The sequence below is a fragment of the Miscanthus floridulus genome, chromosome 9 (assembly GCF_019320115.1).
Source record: "Miscanthus floridulus cultivar M001 chromosome 9, ASM1932011v1, whole genome shotgun sequence".
Taxonomy (NCBI): Eukaryota; Viridiplantae; Streptophyta; class Magnoliopsida; order Poales; family Poaceae; genus Miscanthus; species Miscanthus floridulus.
In genome coordinates this window covers 119,171,598-119,192,272 of record NC_089588.1, presented here as the reverse complement: position 1 = coordinate 119,192,272, position 20,675 = coordinate 119,171,598, and the positions used below count along the sequence as shown (strand labels likewise).

Here is a 20,675-nt window from a genome sequence, read left to right as displayed (position 1 = left end):
GGTTGGACATAGCCGCCCTTGGGATTTACATACTGATCTTGTACAACAAATTCAAAGATCCATCCACTATTCTCCTGCTGCTTGAGAATCCTGCTGGTCGTCACCATGCTCCCAACCTGATTGGTAGTGTGTTGTTGCCCAAGAGGAACAGATCAGCGGACTGACTGGGGTTCCACAAGCTGCAGCAGAGAAGTTGCATTCTTGAGCTATTGTGGTCGATTTGAGTGAGGCGTGACATAGAAAAAGTTAATGGACCTATGATGCATTAGTCTCTTTTTATATTTTCCGAACATAGAAAACCATCTCTAAGAGCAGCTAGAAGACCATGTCCAGTTTCAACTGTTAAAGGGTGTCCGGCCGGTATGCAATTTCGTAGTTTATGGTCAAAACTCGTACTGTATTACAAATTGGAGGTTGAGAAATTGTCTATTCTAGCCATTATATTAGAGCTATGTGCGTGCATAGGAGGGCCGTACTGTCCATAGTGCTTTGCTTCTGCTATAAATAAGAATGAAATCCTGTCATCTTGACCAAACGCAGCCAGTAGTTGAGCACAAGCAAGAATTGGCTCGATCCTCATCCCTGTACGTGTGGTGTGTTTCAGAGTGCTACTGTGCTACTGGCGCCGGCCTTGAGCCGCTTGCCTGCTCATCGTCTCGTCCAAGGAAAGGCCGATGGCTTCCGTGTCAGTCGGCGGCGGCGGTGCTGCAGGTGGCGATTCAGACCAGGTAGTTCAATCCCAGTTCGTTCACTCTGCGTGGAGACCATTGCTCGTCGTTCGCCTCCACATCTGCTCCCTTTCCTTCACCTGCTGCTTCTGCCTGTGCCACCACAGCCCACAGCACGGATCCGTCCCTATCCATCGCAGGCCAAAAGGCCACCAGACGCCCAGGTTTTTCTAATAAAGTGCTTCCATGGATGAAGGTGGTGTTTGGTTCATTTTTTCAAACTTTTCCTTACATAAGTTTTGACCAAATTAACAGGTGTTTGTTTAGCAATTAATTAAACTTAGCCAACTGGTTTTGACCAAATTTTGTAGTAGGCATCAGGAGGTGTGAGCCCCTACTGGTTATATATAAAAAGTAAGGAAAAGAAGGATCCAAGTTTACAAAGTTAGAAAAAAAGAAGCCATAACATTGGGTTGGCATTTATCAAAACCCATATTATTTCTTACTGGCCATAATGTCCAACAAATGACTGCACCACCTATCGATAATAACAATGTCTTACTTGATCCACCTTTTTGTTTGTGTCAATCATGAAAGGCATCCATTCATTCAAAGTGGGTTTGAGACCCAAAACAAAATGTATCGCCCGCCACAGGAACTTAGCATGCAAACACTCGAGGAAGAGGTGTTCAATAGTTGCATCCTTACTACAAAACACATAAGATTTGTTCCCATTCCAATTCCTCTTTAATAAATTATCTTTAGTTAAAATCACCTCCTCTTGATTGTCACACCCAATTTTAAGGATAAAATTGAATGCACAATACTCATGTGTGCCCAGGAATCAGTCACACACACAAGTCGACAAATCATATAAAGTATCATCACGGTGTCTCTTACATCACAAATAATAACATTAAGTAGTCTTACACAACACAGCAGAATAGTAAAGGATAACACTCTCGTGGAACACCATCACAGGGAAGGTCAACTGGTTGACCACAAGCCTAAAAATCCTCGGGAAATTCCTCATACCCGTTGTCATCTGTTACCCATCCGGGATTTTTATCCAAATAAAGAAAATAAACAAGTGTAAGTACATTCCGTACTCAACAAGCTAACATGGGGTTATGAAGCTCAAAAAGGATTGACTCTGGTTTACTGCAGTTAGCATTTTTAGTATGACAAGCTTTTATTATCAGATATTATCAAGTTATGCTTAAGCTCCCATTTAATCCCATAAGAACATATATCAGTGTAAAGTGTATCGTATATCATCATAGAACATCTTAAATGAACATCATCAAGTATCCAGTTATTCTGTGAGTTTTCCGGGCCGCTCGTAACCGTGAGCACGGCTGTTATAACAGTTTGTTACCCTCTGCAGAGGTGGTGCACATTCACCGCGAGTCGTGATCCCCATATGCCCGGGTTAATTACTCCCATGTCACTACCAAGGTGAGCGGGCAGGGTACACTATGAAGCCATTTCATAGGTTTCCCTAACAAGTTAGGGCCGCTAGGTTTCCTTGGCAGGCAGATGTAGGAACTCCCCTTTCCTATGGCATATATCCATCGCGGCTATACTCATAGGAACAGAGGCAGCCCTATACCCAACGTGGCAAGCCCCATTTGCGCCAAAAAGGTAACCTCTAACTAGCTAGAAAAGTTCCTATTACTGAGCTAAAGTCAGAGCCATATGACTCTCCCGGTTGCACTGTTAGTCCCAGCTTTTGCCGACAGATAAGTCCTTATGGAGGGCTGGGAGCAACATGAACAAAGGTCATTTGCACTTTCGCCCTATGGAACAGTTGTTATAAATCATGTTAAACTCTTAGTTCCATAGAATCATTCATCATCATGTATATCAAGTTCAGTTAGAGCACTAGCAATCTACCCATATGCATTTAACCCATAGGAGGCAAGGAACAGGATAAACAATCACTAGGATGTCCTTACGGGTATCAAAATTAGACACATGCAAATGAGTAATTGATTAAAGTGAAATAGGACATCAAGGTAGGCCCATGCTATACTTGCCTTGGTTCACAAACTTGTGCTGGTCCTGCTGGTCGTCGAAGAGTTCTTGGTCTCCAACGTTTTCTTCACCGTCTGAACGCGACCAACACGGCAACATACAACATTCCAAAAGCATTCATGCAAAGCAAACATTCCTATCATTAGAACAGTACACCAACAGTATTGAAAACAAGATAAAATGTTTGTAAACATAATCTTCGTCTCGCTACGATCACGTCAACGCGAAGTTCACGAAAAACGGAGCTAAAATGCAAAAGTTATGATTTAAACGGGTTTTCCTATAGCCATATATTTAATTAAATCTAATCATGAAATTAAAAAGTTCCAAACTTGACTAACAGTAGTTCCAACATGTAGCTTATGAAATTACGAAGCTAACGCGATTTGAATGGATCAATTCGGAGCTAAAACGACAATTTTATGAGCAAAACAGTTCGAATGGCATTTCTGTAAATACTGAAAACGTATTTTTGACTTAAGCCGTGAAGTTTACGTTTTCCAAACGAAAATGCGCATTCGGGAAACTACGCCTTGGACTGCGGGTTAGGACTTAGAAAAGTCCAGGGTCTCTTTTGCAAATCAGCCACGCGAAGGGGTATCGGAAGATCTCGGCCGTTGGATTAGAAACGAGCGGCCAAGAATGATTTCGGGGGGGGGAAGGGAGAAGAAGGTGGCCGGCCGGAACAGTGATGCCGGCGGCAAACACCATGGCCGGCAGCGTGGAGGTCTCGGACGCGCGCGGTTAGGGGGCTAGGGTTCGCCAAAAGAGAAACCGAGAGCACCGGTGAAGGCGGGGGAAGAAGGGGGTCTCGGCCATGCCGATACGGCGACCGGGAACAGCGGGTAGCGCGGTGGCCGCCATGGCCGGCGGCCAAGGCTCGCGGAGCTCGCGGCCAGGGCTCGAGAAGCCAAGAAAAACGAAAGTAGGGGTACCGGGAGATAGAGGGAGGCCAGGGGATTCTCACCGCGGGGAAGAAGGATGACGGGGAAGCTCGGCGGCGGCGGTCCGTGCGAAGGCGGGCGGCGGATTCCGGTGACCTCGGAGCGGCGGTTGCAGGGGCTTCCTCGGTGCTTGGCGAGCGCGAAGAAGAGAGCGGGGAGCAGCAGGGTGCGCGGGGGAAGGCTCGGCTGCTATTTGTAGCGGCCGGGGCGCGAGGGGGGCGCTCCCACGATGTGCAGCGAAAACGTGGGCGCGGCGGTTGCTGCAGCGCCGGGCGCGGACGGTTCTGAGCCGCGCGGGGAAGAGGACGGTGCCGACAAGCGGGGCCCGGGCGTCAGCGGCAAGGGAGGAGCGTGGGCGGCGGTTGCGGCCAGGCCGTTCGGCTGGGCTGGGCCGTGGTGCTGGGCCGAGCGAGGCGGGGAGGCGAGCTGGGCTGGGGCTGGCGCTGGGCTGCAGGGCTGGGCCGCGGTGCAAGGAGAGAAGGCCAGCGGGCCGAAGTTCAAGAAGGGAGGAAAAAAATGATTCTTTTCTTTTTTTCTTTTTCTACAATTTTCCAAATCCCTTTTTAAATTCAGATTTCAATTCTTTTTGAAATCTTTAACAAATTCCAAGCATTCACAAAATGATATGCAGCAGCATGTATGCATCGAAAAGTTTCTAACCTTATTTTTTAAATTTTAATTCCACAAAATTTATTATTTCCCTATCTTTTAATGCACACACATTTGCTTAAATAAATCATATTTACTAATTTTAAAAGAATGCAAATTTTAGGATGTTACATTGATGAATCACATAAAAGTTAATTTTTAGTGGTATATTTAATTGCCAAATATCCTGCAAGACTTTGTAATGCCCGTATCGACAAGGTATATGTATAAATGGAATTTACAGTGAACTCGCCACTATTTTTAATGAGTCAAAAGAACAATCTTGTACAAATTGTAAGTTAAGGTTTGCTACTCTTGCTACTAAGTTATTCTACTCAACGAACTTAATTCCCACTAAAGCCCTTCTGAAGGAAACTTTAGAGGAACTACGTCTAGAGTATTAGCTACAGTAGCATGTTCATGTCAAACTATATTATAGAAATTTGGATACTGTGCTTTGAGAGGATATGCAACCAACCAGATATCTTTCCAAAAACTTATTTCAGTACCATATCCTAATTTGAATTTCTCTAAGCTCATGAATTAATCCTTCACTCCCAAAAGATCCATCCAAAAATAAGGCTGAACTAATCTAGACTAATGCTCCACCCAACGACAGTAATTTTCCTTTGCAGCTACATAGTCCCTTCTGAATTCTTTCTTCAATTAATTTTCAGTCCTTATTATTGAGTTTCTATAGTGCATTGGTATTCCCATGTATCGAAGAGATATGTACCTATTTTCTACCAAATAATTGAGAATATTGTGTCACAACTTGGCTTGCCGAAATACATTATTTCAGTTTTGTGAAAATTTGTCTTTAGATTTGATGTTGTTCAAATGTGTAGAGCAATAACATCATATTCATAGCTTGTGCAAATATCATGGTGTAGAAATAAAATAGTGTCATCTACGTATTGCAAGATAAGTAAACCATCATTTGTTAATAAGTGGAGTACAATCCCACGAATTTGACCACATTCCTTGGCACTAGCAATGGATGACAACCAGCATATCTGTCACTATATTAAAAAAAAGCAGGAGATAGTGGGCCACGTCTTAAACTTTTCTTTTTGGAAGATGAGTGGAAAATATTTGGATTCCGCACATTGGATAACCAATGTGAACTCCTGGTTGGAGATCATCCGACATCTCTATTGACTTTGTGGGATTTGTTGGAAAATGAATTTGGCATCCAAATACTCCAGCACATAAACATAGACAATGTTCTTTTGGTCCCCACATGTCATAGAGTAAAAAAGTATGGCAATATTCTCTTAGACATGGCAAAATCTGGCTCCAAATTTTCTGTTCATACTTTTTGTGGCTTGCCACACTCAGCTAGGGTTAGTTGTGGCAAATTAAAGCTACGAACCAAATAGCCTTGAACTCAATAGAACATCAGGCTGAGAACAATAGTAATGGAAGTTTTTCAGCACACGTCACCAATGACGTATGCAAAGTAGCATGCATTGTTTAGACTAAACACTAGTAACTAGATACATCCTGTACCTGTAAGTAATAATGACCCCATAAAAACGATGGTCCAGTGTTATGTGCTCAATTTTCATTGACAATTGTTTCATGCTTGTTGGTACAAGAACTGAAAACATTTTCCTGTATCCTCTATTTTTTAGGTTTTGGTAGAAGCACATGGCTCAACGCGGACACTTATTTTGAATAGACCAAATCAGCTTAATGTACTCTCCTCCACAATGGTATGTTAAGAGTTCACTTACAGTACCATGTTTACTTTTAGAATTGTAGGTACAGGATCATTGTTCTTTCATGTTGCAGATTAAGGGTCTCCTTAGGTGTTTCATTGTTTACGAGAAAGATGACAGAGTTAAATTGTTGATTATGAAGGTATCTCATAGCACTGTGTTTGTATTGTAATTTAATATTTGAGGTGGTCAGTGGTCTAACTTAGATTATAGATGTCTATTAGGCTTCAGCTCACGGAGCTTTCACAGGCTCCGACTCCTCGGTGCATTTGTAGCACCCAGTTTTAAGAACAAAACCAGATATACACCATATGTGAGCCCAGGAAGTCAAATCTCACATATAGCTACAAATAAGGGTAATATCAATAGACAATGCTTAATTACATAACGTATTAGTATAAAGAATATAACCTCAGAGTATAGATAGCGGAAAGACCAATCCGTTCTTCAGGCGAAGACTCCAAATCCACAGGGACAACTGACTGGTTGATCACAAGCCTAATTCCTCCATACTCTAGCAATCTGGTACCCATCCATGATTTTTATCCAAATAATTAAAAATAAAGCAACCGTAAGTACATGTCGTACTCAACAAATATAACATGGGGTTCATGAGGCTCAAAAGGCTGACACTGGTTTAACTGCGATAAGCTTTTAATGAATCATGTTTTAGCCATTGGGTGGCAACAAGTTTTTTTTTCACAAGCCCATAAACACATGATCAGGTAAACATGATTAATGAATAGCATAAACAATTAACCATTAGTGAGCATCTTTATCGTCCATATCATTAGTGTTTATCATCTATTCCGTAAGGGTTCCAAGGCCGCTCGTGAGCACGGCTAATATACCAGTTTTACACTCTGCAGAGGTTGTACACTTTCACTGTGAGTCGTGATTTACCCTTTCGCCCGAGGTGATCAGCCTCTTGACCCACTACCAAGGAAGGTCGGCAGGATTCACTATAAAGCCTTTCAAAGGTTTGTCTAACAAGTTAGGGCCATTAGATTCACTCGGCAAACAGATATAGTAACCCCCTGTCGAATGGCACAATGACACGGAGCCTATACACATAAGAGTAGAGGCTGTCCTATACCCGATTCGTCAAGCCATTCTTACGCCAATAAAGGAAACCACTAACAACCTAGAAAAGGTCCTCATACTGAGCTAAAGCCAGAGTCATATAGCCCTCACAGCTGTACTGTAAGTCCCGAATGATCACTTACAGATAAGTCCTTAGGGAGAGGAATCTAGAGCACCATAAAAATAGCCCAATGCTCTAGCCCCCTTATTCCATGTTGCTAAAAAGCATCTTTTAGTGTTTATTGCATATACCATTAGTCAAGTTACAAGATCATGGTTGTAGTTGAGCACTAGCAAAGCTGCCCAATGCAATACCCCAAAGGTATCAAGGTACAAGTACAAAAGACTAGGATATCCTTAGTGGTAGTCAAGGTAGACACATGCAGCATGAATAAAATGATTAAAGGTGTATAGGACAACAAGGATGATCCCATGCTATACTTGCCTTAAACACCGATCCTTCGGTAAGCTTTAATCTTCAACATTCTTCTTCTTCTTCTTCTTGATCACCACGTATATCTCTCCGACTGGACGAAATCATAAAGCACCACACAAGCATCCATACAATCATACACGAAGCAAACAATAGATCTAAATTAGAATAGTACACCAAACATAAAATCAAGATGAAAAGTTCATGAAACGAATCTACGTCTCGCTACGAACACACATACGCGAAAAGCACACTAATCGGAGCTACGGTTGAAAAGATACAACTACCAAGAGATCTACTCATAAAACTATTAACTTCATGTGTTTTAATTATATAAAAACATATATAAGATATTTTATAGAGATTATAATTTAAGTCAAATTTAGATTTGAATTATAAAACTAAAGTGAAAGAAATCATATTTTATTTATAAAACCTAGTTGCATAGTTATTATTCAAGATATGATTTAAATCATAAAATTCTAGAAATAGTAATATGATAAACACTATTGCTAATGCGTAGATCTCGTCGCTATGAATCTAACACAACTTGAATGGGGCAAAACGGATCTAAATCGTAGAAGATATGATTTAAACAAGTTTTCCTTTAATAAAATAATAGATTAAATCTAATCACGAATTTTAAAAGTTGAAAACCTACTTTAACAGTAGTATTAACAAGTAGATTATGAAATTATGAACCTAACGCAATTTGAACGGGTCAAATCGGAGTTAAAACGGAGAAGTTATGGCTAAAACAAAAACAGTGGCAATTCTATAAATAAGTGAAAACGTATTTTGGATCTAAACAGACGAAAATACGCTTTCCAAAGAAGAAAACGTGTACTAAAAATACACGTTGGACCGTGGGTTCTATAATTGAAAAAGGCAAGGACTCTTTAGTAAAACGGCCACGCGAACGGGTATCGGCTAACTCAGACCATTGGATCTTGACTGGTCGGCTGAGATCGGATCGGGGGGGGGGGGGAGAGAAAAAAAAACTCGCTGGCCGGAACAGTGACGATGGCAAGGTACCTGCGGTGGCGCCATGGATGAGCTCACCGGAGAATTGGTTTCGGTGATTCCGACCACTATCCTTTACGGGAAAAAGACGGGGAGCAAGAGGGAGACTCGGAGAACTCCATGGAGGCATCAGTTGAGGTAGGGATGAAAACGGTACGGATATTTTCTGACCGTATTCGAAACCGAATCCGTTTAGAGTTGTTGAGATCTGTCCGTATCCGAGTCTGGATATCCAACATCCGATACCGTATCCGTATCCGAATACTCAAATCGCATATTTATGATGTCGATATCCAATCGTTTCCTATCCGACATAGTTGACACTATCCGTATTCGAATCCAAATCCTGATAGAAATATGAAAACAAATGTAATATCGGTGATATCCGTCCGTATCCGATCCGTTTTCATCCCTAAGTTGAGGCAGTGGAGGGACGGCGACGGCGGCACGTGCTAGCTTGCGGCTCGGCTTCAATGGCGAAGTCGCGCGAGGTACTGAGAGCAGATGAACGAGGGGAAAACGATTGCAAAAGGTTTCTTACATCCACACGTAGCTCGGTAGGGGATCAGGGCGGTGGTGAAGCTGTGGAGGCGTCTCGATGGCGTCGAGCTTCTCCTAGCGGGATCCAGGCAGCGGTGCTGGCCAGCTCGGGGCAAGGGAGATGCAAGATAGGGCACGGGGATAGGCGGCTCAGCGTGGGCTCGCTATTTAAGAGGTTGGCGCGGCGTAGGGCGCAAGGCATCGAGGCGTGGCGGGGTCTGACACGGGCAGCAACGGCGGTGGTCTCCGTCTCGGTTACGTGACGGAGGTAGAAGAACGCCTGGCGGGATGGTCCCACCTATCGGCGTCGGTGAGTGAGGGGCCCGATGCCCAGTCACCGCTGGAGGGAGAGCGGCGTGGGTTGGTGTGCTGGCTGGGCTGGCCTGCGCGAGTTGGCCCGAGCGGGAGGGAAGCGGGGAGAACGGCGCGGCTGGGCTTCCAGCGAACTGGGCCAACGTGGATCGGACGCGGGAGGGAACCAGCCGGTGTTGGGCTGGCGGCAAAGATGGGCCAGCAGAAGCAAAAGCCGAGAGGGGAAATGGAGAGCAGGAGGCCGAACTAGGCGCGGAGAGAAGCGGGCCTTCGGGCCAGGAAGGAGAGGAGGAGTTTTCCCAATTTCCAATTTGTTTCTATTTTGTTTTCAAAACCAATTCAAATGTAAACCAAATCAAATTTGAATAGGATTTTAAATACACTTTTCAACTTAATTAAAAATGAGAAATTTTTGTGAGTTCTCAAAAATAAATTTTACAACCCTTTTTAAATTCTTTTATTCTCAAATTTTCTTTTTCCTTATTTTCTTTTACTTCAAAGGCATTCTTAATTTCATTTGCCAAAAGCAAATTTTAAACCATTTTAAATTTTCAATCAAAACCACGCAACCAAATACATCAAATGCAAGGGCATGTATGCACAAACATGTTGCTAAACCTTATGATGAATTTTAATTTAATGAAAATTTTTATTTTCCTATATTTTATGAGCCCAAAAATTCACAAATAAATCATTTTAATCCTATTTCCAAGAGAGGCAAATTTTAGGGTGTTACAATTCTACCCCCCTTAAGGTGAATCTCGTCCCCGAGATTCGGAAGACGTTAACTAGGAGATAAAGATACTCTGTTTTTGAATTCTTCTCTACTTCCTTGTGTAATTCCATCTTCTTGTCAAAGATCCCGCTTTACTTCGCGTACCTGTTGATCTTACTCCAATTAACTTGCCAAACTGATTCCAAGATTCTGATAGGTACTCCAAACAACTCTCAAGTAACTCCAATCACTAGGCCATCTTTCCTATAGTACCAATTCTCTTTCTTAAATATCCACCTTCCAACGAAGCCTGACGAATCTCTTGGTCAGAAGGATATTCTACTACCAACCTTCAAAACATTAATGATTCCGGTCAAGTTGCTCAAACTTGGAATACAATTCTTAGTCCTTGGTGTCACCCGTACCTTCTTAGCATGATTCTCCGTTGCTAAGGGCATCGGCTGCGACTTCTACTTTTCCAAGTGATAGCACTTTTCCAAGTCATAATCAATTTTGTTCCAACGAGGATATCACAAGCTCAAGACCAACTTAGTAAAGATGTCCGGTATATTCTTGTGATCCCCTTAGATACCACATTTACTTCTAAAAAGACAGTACTTCCATGCTCCACAATGGATAACTCCAGATAACATGCTAGGTAGTTTAACTCACGCTTCCTTTATTGACTTAATGAACAAGCCACTACATTTCTTCTCGTATAAGGACACATCCCACACCTTGACAGGGTGCATCATTGTAGATATGAAACTGTTGTCCGGATCTGGCAAAGCTAATGCTTAGGTTTTACTCCAACCTCTTCTTGGATTCCTTCAAACACTTAGCTGAGGTCTCTTGATCCAAACTACCTTGAAAACTTCTCGGGTAGCTCTACCAAAATCTTGATGAGCTTGGATAAACCTTCCTTGAACCTTTAATCAAACCTCATTGAGACTCTGAACTTCTTTCACATCTTTGGGTACCACCACGCTTCCGCTGCGCAAACTAGAACGTAGGGTACTTCATCTTGTAATTTTTCAACTTGGCTACCCCCTTAAGAAAAGATAAACTAGGGGACACCAAGCACAGCTTGCAAATTCTTTTAGATGAGCCATCTAATATCAGGACGTTCTGTCATCCCATTGATACTCTTGTATATAGGCGAGGACAAGAAATCTAAAATTCCCTGCGAGCAGAAAAACAGCAGCATCGTAAAATAGCTGTAACTCTCATTCTGTTAATCCAATGAAGTTGTAGCTTATATCGTTGGAAAGCTTATAAAATTCTCCACAACTTTTTTATAGAACACTTTTCCAAATTCCACAGATAACTTGGTCAAAAACAGTGCACAACAGAAATTGCTCCAGATTCCAAACAGCACAGATGCATCACCTTGTGATTTTCGTATCTCCATAACCAGAATAGCTATCTAGGTGATTCTTGTGGTCTCAGAAAGATAGTGAAGTCTACTATTGTCTAGAATTTTCTTATGATTTATGATCGTCCAAAACCAGAGATATAAGCCAAAGAGTGGTGGCTGCTCCAAAAAGATAGAATAGAGGAAACAGGAGATAACCAAAACCCGACTATTTATTTCACTAATCCTTATACCTTAGGCCTATAAACTAAATGAAATTGTAGGAACACCCAACAAGATCATTACAATCATTGCCAAGATTCAAAATAATCATAAGCATAATGACAACTCAACAAGCAATAAAGATGCACAACTCAATCATTGACTCAACTTGCGATACTATCGTCTTCATTTTGCTAGGGATAACAATTCTAAGACTTATCTTCAGATTATGCAAGAAGGTGATGAGGAATAGTTCTAAATGCATATCAAATCAAGGAGTGAAGATGAGAACAAAGGCTTAAAATAAGCATCAAGAAGGAGATAAATATCAAGGATAGATATACAGTAGAGAAGAAAATATCAAGATTTATAGAACAAGGATTTTATAGCAATTTCAAAACCATAAGACGGCCAATTTCTAACTAGGCTTGCGTCCTACAGTCAGCATTGCTCTGATACCACTTTGTAGCACCCGATTTTAAGAACAAAACCAGATACACACCATATGTGAGCGCAAGTCAAATCTCACATATAGCTACAAATAAGGGTAATATCAATAGACAATGCTTAATTACATAATGTATTAGTATAAAGAATATAACCTCAGAGCATAGATAGCGGAAAGACCACTCTGTTCTTCAGGCGAAGACTCCAAATCCACAGGGACAACTGACTGGTTGATCACAATCCTAATTCCTCCATACTCTAGCAATCTAGTACCCATCCGGGATTTTTATCCAAATAATTGAAAATAAAGCAAGCGTAAGTACATGTCGTACTCAACAAATATAACATGGGGTTCATAAGGCTCAAAAGGCTGACACTGGTTTAACTGCGATAAGCTTTTAATGAATCATCTTTTAGCCATTGGGTGGCAACAAGTTTTTTTTCACAAGCCCATAAACACATGATCAGGTAAACATGATTAATGAATAGCATAAACAATTAACCATTAGTGAGCATCTTTATCGTCCATATCATTAGTGTTTATCATCTATTCCTTAAGGGTTCCAAGGTCGCTCGTGACCGTGAGCACGACTGATATACCAGTTTTACACTCTGCAGAGGTTGTACACTTTCACTGTGAGTCGTGATTTACCCTTTCGCCCGAGGTGATCAGCCTCTTGACCCACTACCAAGGTAGGTCAGCAGGGTTCACTATGAAGCCTTTCAAAGGTTCGTCTAACAAGTTAGGGTTATTAGATTCACTCGGCAAACAGATATAGGAACCCCCTTATCGAATGACACAATGACACGCAGCCTATACACATAAGAGTAGAGGCTGTCCTATACCCGATTCGTCAAGCCATTCTTACGCCAATAAAGGTAACCACTAACAAGCTAGAAAAGGTCCTCATACTGAGCTAAAGCCAGAGTCATATAGCCCTCACAGCTGTACTATAAGTCCCGAAAGATCACTTACAGATAAGTCCTTAGGGAGAGGAACCTAGAGCACCATAAAAATAGCCCAATGCTCTAGCCCCCTTATTCCATGTTGCTAAAAAGCATCTTTTAGTGTTTATTGCATATACCATTAGTCAAGTTACAAGATCATGGTTGTAGTTGAGCACTAGCAAAGCTACCCAATGCAATACCCCAAAGGTATCAAGGTACAAGTACAAAAGACTAGGATATCCTTAGTGGTAGTCAAGGTAGACACATGCAGTATGAATTAAATGATTAAAGGTGTATAGGACAACAAGGATGATCCCATGCTATACTTGCCTTAAACACCGATCCTTCGGTAAGCTTTAATCTTCAACATTCTTGTCCTTCTTCTTGATCACCACGTATATCTCTCCAACGGGACAAAATCATAAAGCACCACACAAGCATCCATACAATCATACACGAAGCAAACAATAGATCTAAATTAGAATAGTACACCAAACATAAAATCAAGATGAAAAGTTCATGAAACGAATCTATGTCTCGCTACGAACACACAAACGCGAAAAGCACACAAATCGGAGCTACGGTTGAAAAGATACAACTACCGAGAGATCTACTCATAAAACTATTAACTTCATGTGTTTTAATTATATAAAAACATATATAAGATATTTTATAGAGATTATAATTTAAGTCAAATTTAGATTTGAATTATAAAACTAAAGTGAAAGAAATCATATTTTATTTATAAAACCTAGTTGCATAGTTATTATTCAAGATATGATTTAAAATCCTGAAATTCCAGAAATAGTAATATGATAAACATTGTTGCTAACGCGTAGATCTCGTCGCTATGAATCTAAGGCAACGTGAATGGGGCAAAACGGATCTAAAACGTAGAAGATATGATTTAAACAAGTTTTCCTTTAATAAAATAATAGATTAAATCTAATCACGAATTTTAAAAGTTGAAAACCTACTTTAACAGTAGTATTAACAAGTAGATTATGAAATTACGAACCTAACGCAATTTGAACGGGTCAAATCGGAGTTAAAACGGAGAAGTTATGGCTAAAACAAAATCAGTGGCAATTCTGTAAATAAGTGAAAATGTATTTTGGATCTAAACAGATGAAAATACGCTTTCCAAAGAAGAAAACGTGTACTAAAAATACACGTTGGACCGCGGGTTCTATAATTGAAAAAGGCAGGGACTCTTTAGTAAAACAGCCACGCGAAGGGGTATCGGCTAACTCAGACCGTTGGATCTTGACTGGTCGGCTGAGATCGGATCGGGGGGGGGGGAGAGAGAGAAAAAACTCGCTGGCCGAAATAGTGACGGCGGCGAGGTGCCTGCGGTGGCGCCATGGATGAGCTCATCGGAGAAGTCGGTTTCGGTGATTCCGACCACTATCCTTTACGGGAAAAAGACGGGGAGCAAGAGGGAGACTCGGAGAACTCCATGGAGGCATCAGTTGAGGCAGTGGAGGGACGGCGACAGCGGCACGCGCTAGCTTGCGGCTCGGCTTCAACGGCGAAGTCGCGCGAGGTACTAAGAGCAGATGAATGAGGGGAAAACGACTGCAAAAGGTTTCTTACCGCCACACGTAGCTCGGTAGGGGATCAGGGCGGCGGTGAAGCTGTGGTGGCGTCTCGGCGGCGTCGAGCTTCACTCAGCGGGATCCAGACGGCGGTGCTGGCTAGCTCGGGGAAAGGGAGATGCAATACAGGGCACGAGGATAGGTGGCTCAGCATGGGCTCGCTATTTAAGAGGCTGGCGCGGCGTAGGGCGCAAGGCATCGAGGCGTGGCGGGGTCGGACACGGGCGGCAACGGCGGTGGTCTCCGGCTTGGTTATGTGACGGAGGTAGAAGAACGCCTGACGGGATGGTCCCACCTGTCGGTGTCGGTGAGTGAGGGGCCGGCGCCCAGTCACCGCTGGAGGGAGAGCGGCGTGGGTCGGTGTGCTGGCTGGGCTGGCCTGCGCGAGTTGGCCCGAGCGGGAGGGAAGCGGGGAGAACGGCGCGGCTGGGCTTCCAGCGAACTGGGCCAACGCGGAGCGGACGTGGGAGGGAACAAGCCGGTGTTGGGCTGGCAGCAAAGATGGGCCAACGGAAGCAAAAGCCGAGAGGGGAAATGGAGAGCAGGAGGTCGAACTGGGCCGCGGAGAGAAGCAGGCCTTCGGGCCAGGAAGGAGAGGAGGAGTTTTCCCAATTTCCATTTTTTTCTATTTTGTTTTCAAAACCAATTCAAATGTAAACCAAATCAAATTTGAATAGGATTTTAAATACACTTTTCAACTTAATTAAAAATGAGAAATTTTTGTGAGTTCTCAAAAATAAATTTTCCAACCCTTTTTAAATTCTTTTATTCTCAAATTTTCTTTTTCCTTCTTTTCTTTTACATCAAAGGCATTCTTAATTTCATTTGCCAAAAGCAAATTTTAAACCATTTTAATTTTTCAATCAAAACCACTCAACCAAATACATCAACTGCTAGGGCATGTATGCACAAACATGTTGCTAAACCTTATGATGAATTTTAATTTAATGAAAAATTTTATTTTCCTATATTTTATGAGCACAAAAATTCACAAATAAATCATTTTAATCCTATTTCCAAGAGAGGCAAATTTTAGGGTGTTACAGCATTGTAGTAAGGAGTTGCTTTTATCTTTCTTTCTCGAAATGAATGAACTAGGAGCAGGTGAAACAACTATTTTTGGTTTCACTACCTTCAGCTCTAACGTGCACTGTAGCAAGGGCTGGAGCCATTTAGAACCATGCCAAATAGGGCGTAAATGTGTGTTTCTCCAATATAAATTACCATGCAGCAAGGCAGTCACAGAGAGCATGAGTTGCCCAAGCTAGCATCTCTCAAATAGATAATATACAGAGGTAGAGGGTGAAGCATTTTACTCTGTTTCAATTTGAAGCACGTGACTCTTATTGAACTTATGAATTCATAATTAAGTCTTGTTGCCATGCTAAGTATTGTAAAAAATAAAGGGAACGATATTCGAAAATTTAACTGCTTGTATTCCGTTGATCTAACTCTTCATTCCTTAGAGCATCATCAGACACGCTATAGATTTTACTTTAACTTGCTTTTCTTTCTTCAATTTACTATGTTTCTCATTTCCTTCTATTAGCTATTTTAAATTGATATGATAATAACTATAATTTTATTACCATTGGGAAACCGTCTGTTGATCTCTATGTTTGTGATTGTGCTGAAGCATGACTTGTTTTCAGGGGAAAGGAAGAGCATTTTGTGCTGGAGGTGATATTACTGATTGTGTGCGGTCTATACATAACGGTAACTGCTTCTTTAGAATGTCTCTGCAGTATTGCATGTTTCTCACCGTCTTATGTTAGTTGACTCAACACCCACATGTTTCAAATGGTCTAAGGTTGTTCTACATGTTTTGTTGACTGTGTTGTGTGTTTAATTCTTAAATCAGAAAGCTGGAAATGGGGTGCTGATTTCTTCAGAGATCTATATTTGCTAAACTACATAATAGCAACATATATCAAACCTCAGGTGAGCTGCATCCCTTCAGATTAATTCATTCTAATTATTCACTTCTCTGTTCGTTGCCTCTAAATGCTTAGACAATTTAACTATAGGTTTCTCTTCTTAGTGGAATTGTCATGGGTGGAGGTGCTGGTGTTTCTTTACATGGAAGATTTCGAGTTGCCACTGATAACACGGTATATACTAGAAAACAAAATCAAGTGACATTTTTCTTACGTTGTCACTTTTACTTATCTATTCAATACAACCAGTAGTTAGGAAGCACAAAAAGTTCGCGTGTCATGATGCAGCTTGAGATCTGCTTGTTTAAGGTTCTGCTGAATATAAAGTTTCAGGCATAGTATTCATCACAAAAAAGACGCAGGATCACTGCCTTTCACTACCTTTTTCTGATGAATATTATGCCTGAATGTTTAACTATTTGTTGGACTACATTTCAGTTATGGTGCATACATTCCTTTTTGTGAGCTTTATGAGTGATAGTAGTTCTTTTACTCATTTGGAATATTGAGAACCTTGCTTTATTTTTATTATAAAATCATACAATTTTCAAGTGCCGGGTCATTTACATTTCAAATATTCATGCAGGTTTTTGCAATGCCAGAAACAGCTTTGGGTCTCCTTCCAGCTGTAGGGGGCACATATTTTCTGTCTCGGCTTCCGGGGTTCTATGGTTATCTAATATCTCTCTTGTTTATTTAATCAAAGTGCATGTAGCCATGTCATTGCCATTTATTAAATATTTCTATATATTATTGACAGTACGGGAATACTATACATTCTCGGATTGTTCTTGAGTTTGCAGTTTTACAAATCACCATGTGCTTAATTGATTTTTAGCAAGTGTTAGCTTTTCTGTGGAAATGATCTAGCAATTATATAAGTAATTATGAAGATATAATTATATAAAGAAATAAAGAGTGGCCAAGTTTCTTGTTTTCTATTTGATTTTTGGTTCCATATTGTGTTAATTACTTGTACTTAGTGAGGTCAGCCCTTCTAGTTGGTGGTAAAGGTAGCTTGAAAGATGTCGTTAACTAAAATGTTATCTTAAATTTTCACAGGAGAGTATGTTGCTCTTACTGGTGCCAGATTGGATGGTGCTGAAATGCTGGCATGTGGTCTGGCAACTCATTTTGTCCAGTCAAATGTAGGTTATCTTAAAGTTTAACTGAGCTGCCAATTTTTGCTTTCGGCTATGATGTTTGCTGTTATATTTATGGTTATTATTCTTTGGAACATGCTACATAAATCCTGACCTTATTCATATAGTATCCGAATGCTTTCAAATTTTTTGGCCTGCATCATTGAAGTCATGTATGTGGTATATTAGTCTACAACTCCTAGTAAATACTCTTTGTTAATTTACCAGCGACTACTATTGCTTGAAGAATCCCTCAAAAATCTGGACACCTCCAATACTTTTGCCGTGTGTAGTACTATCGATCAATTTGCTCAACAGCCATCATTGAAAGAAAACAGTTCCTTGAATAGGTAAGGGTGTTTCTTATTGAATGACTGAAATATGCCCCATTCATGATGTCACTAATTTTTCATTCTCTGGTGCATCCCAGGTTGGAAATAATCAACAAATGCTTTTCTAAAAGCACAGTTGAAGAAATTATATGCACTCTAGTGAGTTTGTTACCGCAAATGCAGGTTTCTATGGGTTCACCGATTCTGTCTGACAAATAATTATTAAATATATATTTATCATGTCAGGAACAAGTGGCCTCACATACGGCTGATGAATGGGTTGCTAGGACAATCCAGTATTTAAAAAAGGCTTCTCCTACTAGTCTGAAAATCACTCTGAGATCGGTATCCATTAGAAACCATACCCCATATTTGTACCAGTAGTCTATGATCTCAGTTGTGTGCACCAGAATATAGTTGTTTCATTATTTGTTTTGTACCTTGGAATTCAGATAAGAGAAGGGAGAACACAAACTGTTGAGGAGTGCTTGCATCAGGAATATAGGGTGATTTGCCATCTCATGCGTGGTGACTTCAGCCGAGACTTCTTTGAGGTAATTGAATATGGACATTATCAACATTGTTATATATATTTCATTGCCATTGCACAGCAATGTCTGTGTACCTGACATCCAATTTCCATTGCAGGGATGCAGGGCTATACTATTAGATAAAGATCGAAACCCAATGGTTTAGATAATTTCATATTTAGCACATCTCCATCGATCTTTTTTTTGCTGATAGCTTATTGTATCTGATACAACCTTTAGATAATGGTGATTCTTTTTTGGAACTTGCAGTGGATGCCTCCAAGTTTGGAGCAAGTACATGACGAGGTAGTTGAAGAATATTTCTCAAGAATTGTTGATCCACAGTGGGAAGATTTGAACCTACCCGACAGACGTTCCCATGGAAGAATTATTGAGTCCAAGATTTGATGGGAGTCTTTGGCGAAGAGTTTAATGGAGCCTCGGTTGTGGTCAAAATAACGAATCATTTCGTCTTTGAACAGTCTGTGTAGACTGAAGACTACTGCTAAAATAAAACTGAATACGCCGTATAGGTCAACTTATATCACCGAAGGTACTCTGTGTTATTTAATTTGTATGGCTAGACAATCAGCCAGCTCATCTTGTTTGGCCACTCGCACTACTACAAAAAGAATATGTACCAACGCCTCTTTTTTTAAGGGGTAGCTCAATCTAAAAGGCCCCTACAAATGGTTCCCTAAACGAGCCGTCCCTACAAATCCATTTGTAAGGGCTGCTGGTGTTATAAGCCACCCCTACAAATAGCCTTATTTGTAGGGGTGGCCCTATATCCAGCCATCCCTACAAATAGACTTGTAGGGGTGGCTTGTCTAGAACCGCCCCTATAAATAGACGCCGAATAGTAAAAATTAAGTACTGAAATTTATTTTTTTTCAAATGACCTTGGAGAAATTACTAAAATAAAAGTTATAAATCTTGAAAAGTTATAAAACGACCTCGGATGGAAAACAATAAAAATGAAAGTTGTAGATCTCAAACAGTTGTACAGCTTTGTAGTTGACCACTTTTCCATTTGAATTCATTTAGAGTCCCAAATGCTCATATTAAATTCGGTTGAGCATATTATGAGTGGAAGGAATATCTGATATGGACACAAGCGAGTGTGTGGTGGGTCAGAGGAGGGAACACGCAAGGCTGAGGTTACAGGTTCGAACCCCGACAACCATGAAGCCCGCGTTTTTTCGCGTGAAAAATCACGTGACTTGTGACTTGGCCGGCAGAGGATTAATTTTTTTTTGCTATTTTTTAACCCAAACTTGTGACTTCAAAAAAAATGGATTTGTAGGGGCGGAGGCTAATCACCCCTACAAATCAGTGATTTGTAGAGTTGGTTGAGTAGGGGCGGCTGGTGGCCCAACTGCTCTTACAACCGCTCATAAGCCGCCCCTATAGTAGTGTGAGCTTGCTCGTTTAGCACACGAGCCATGCATGGTAATACACTACTAGAGGATAGGCTATCACTCTTCAATTGAAATTGATAGTTTTAGGTGTCTACCGCCGGTTCCAGAACTACCAAGACAAATATAGATTGGGAACCTCTTGAAGCAGCACTAAATATGCCTATCACTACTAGTTTTACCTACTGATAACCGTGGTAGAGTATAGCACTGCCAGTTCCAATAACAAATACATAGTAAAAAGTGAAAATACCGCTGCAGGTTTGTTGTGCAACCAGGCCAGTATTAAAGTTCATTTCAGCACTCATAATGAATTCGGCCCATTAACAGCCCGCATAACCTGCCTCGCCCTCAACTATCCGATCAGATTGATGGTGGAGATCACTAACCCGTGAATACATATATCAATCATCACCCGCGAACTGATCATAGATCAGTCGGTTGGGTGGTGGAACCTGCCCCTCAGTGGTAGGCGATGTCGCCTTCGACAGCAAGACGCCTGACTCAGTCCTCCGGAGGTGCTCATAGGGGTAGAGTTTGTATTCATAGAGGTGAGTGTGCGTGCGTGTTGTGAGCGTCTACGTTGTACTGTGTAATTCTTAAAAAAAATATCAATCCTC

The 20,675-nt window shown here is 41.3% G+C and overlaps 1 protein-coding gene across 1 annotated transcript; it reads left to right on the top strand.

Annotated features, from left to right (window-relative positions):
* Positions 1-674: 674 nt before the first annotated feature.
* On the top strand, positions 675-19,045 carry LOC136482776 (3-hydroxyisobutyryl-CoA hydrolase 1-like). Its single transcript, XM_066479980.1, has 14 exons — positions 675-728; positions 5,935-6,015; positions 6,095-6,163; positions 16,349-16,412; positions 16,558-16,637; positions 16,724-16,807; positions 17,220-17,304; positions 17,696-17,781; positions 18,004-18,125; positions 18,206-18,266; positions 18,354-18,452; positions 18,560-18,661; positions 18,756-18,797; positions 18,908-19,045. The coding sequence occupies exons 1-14, from the start codon at positions 675-677 to the stop codon at positions 19,043-19,045; spliced, it is 1,167 nt and encodes a 388-aa protein (XP_066336077.1).
* Positions 19,046-20,675: the final 1,630 nt, after the last annotated feature.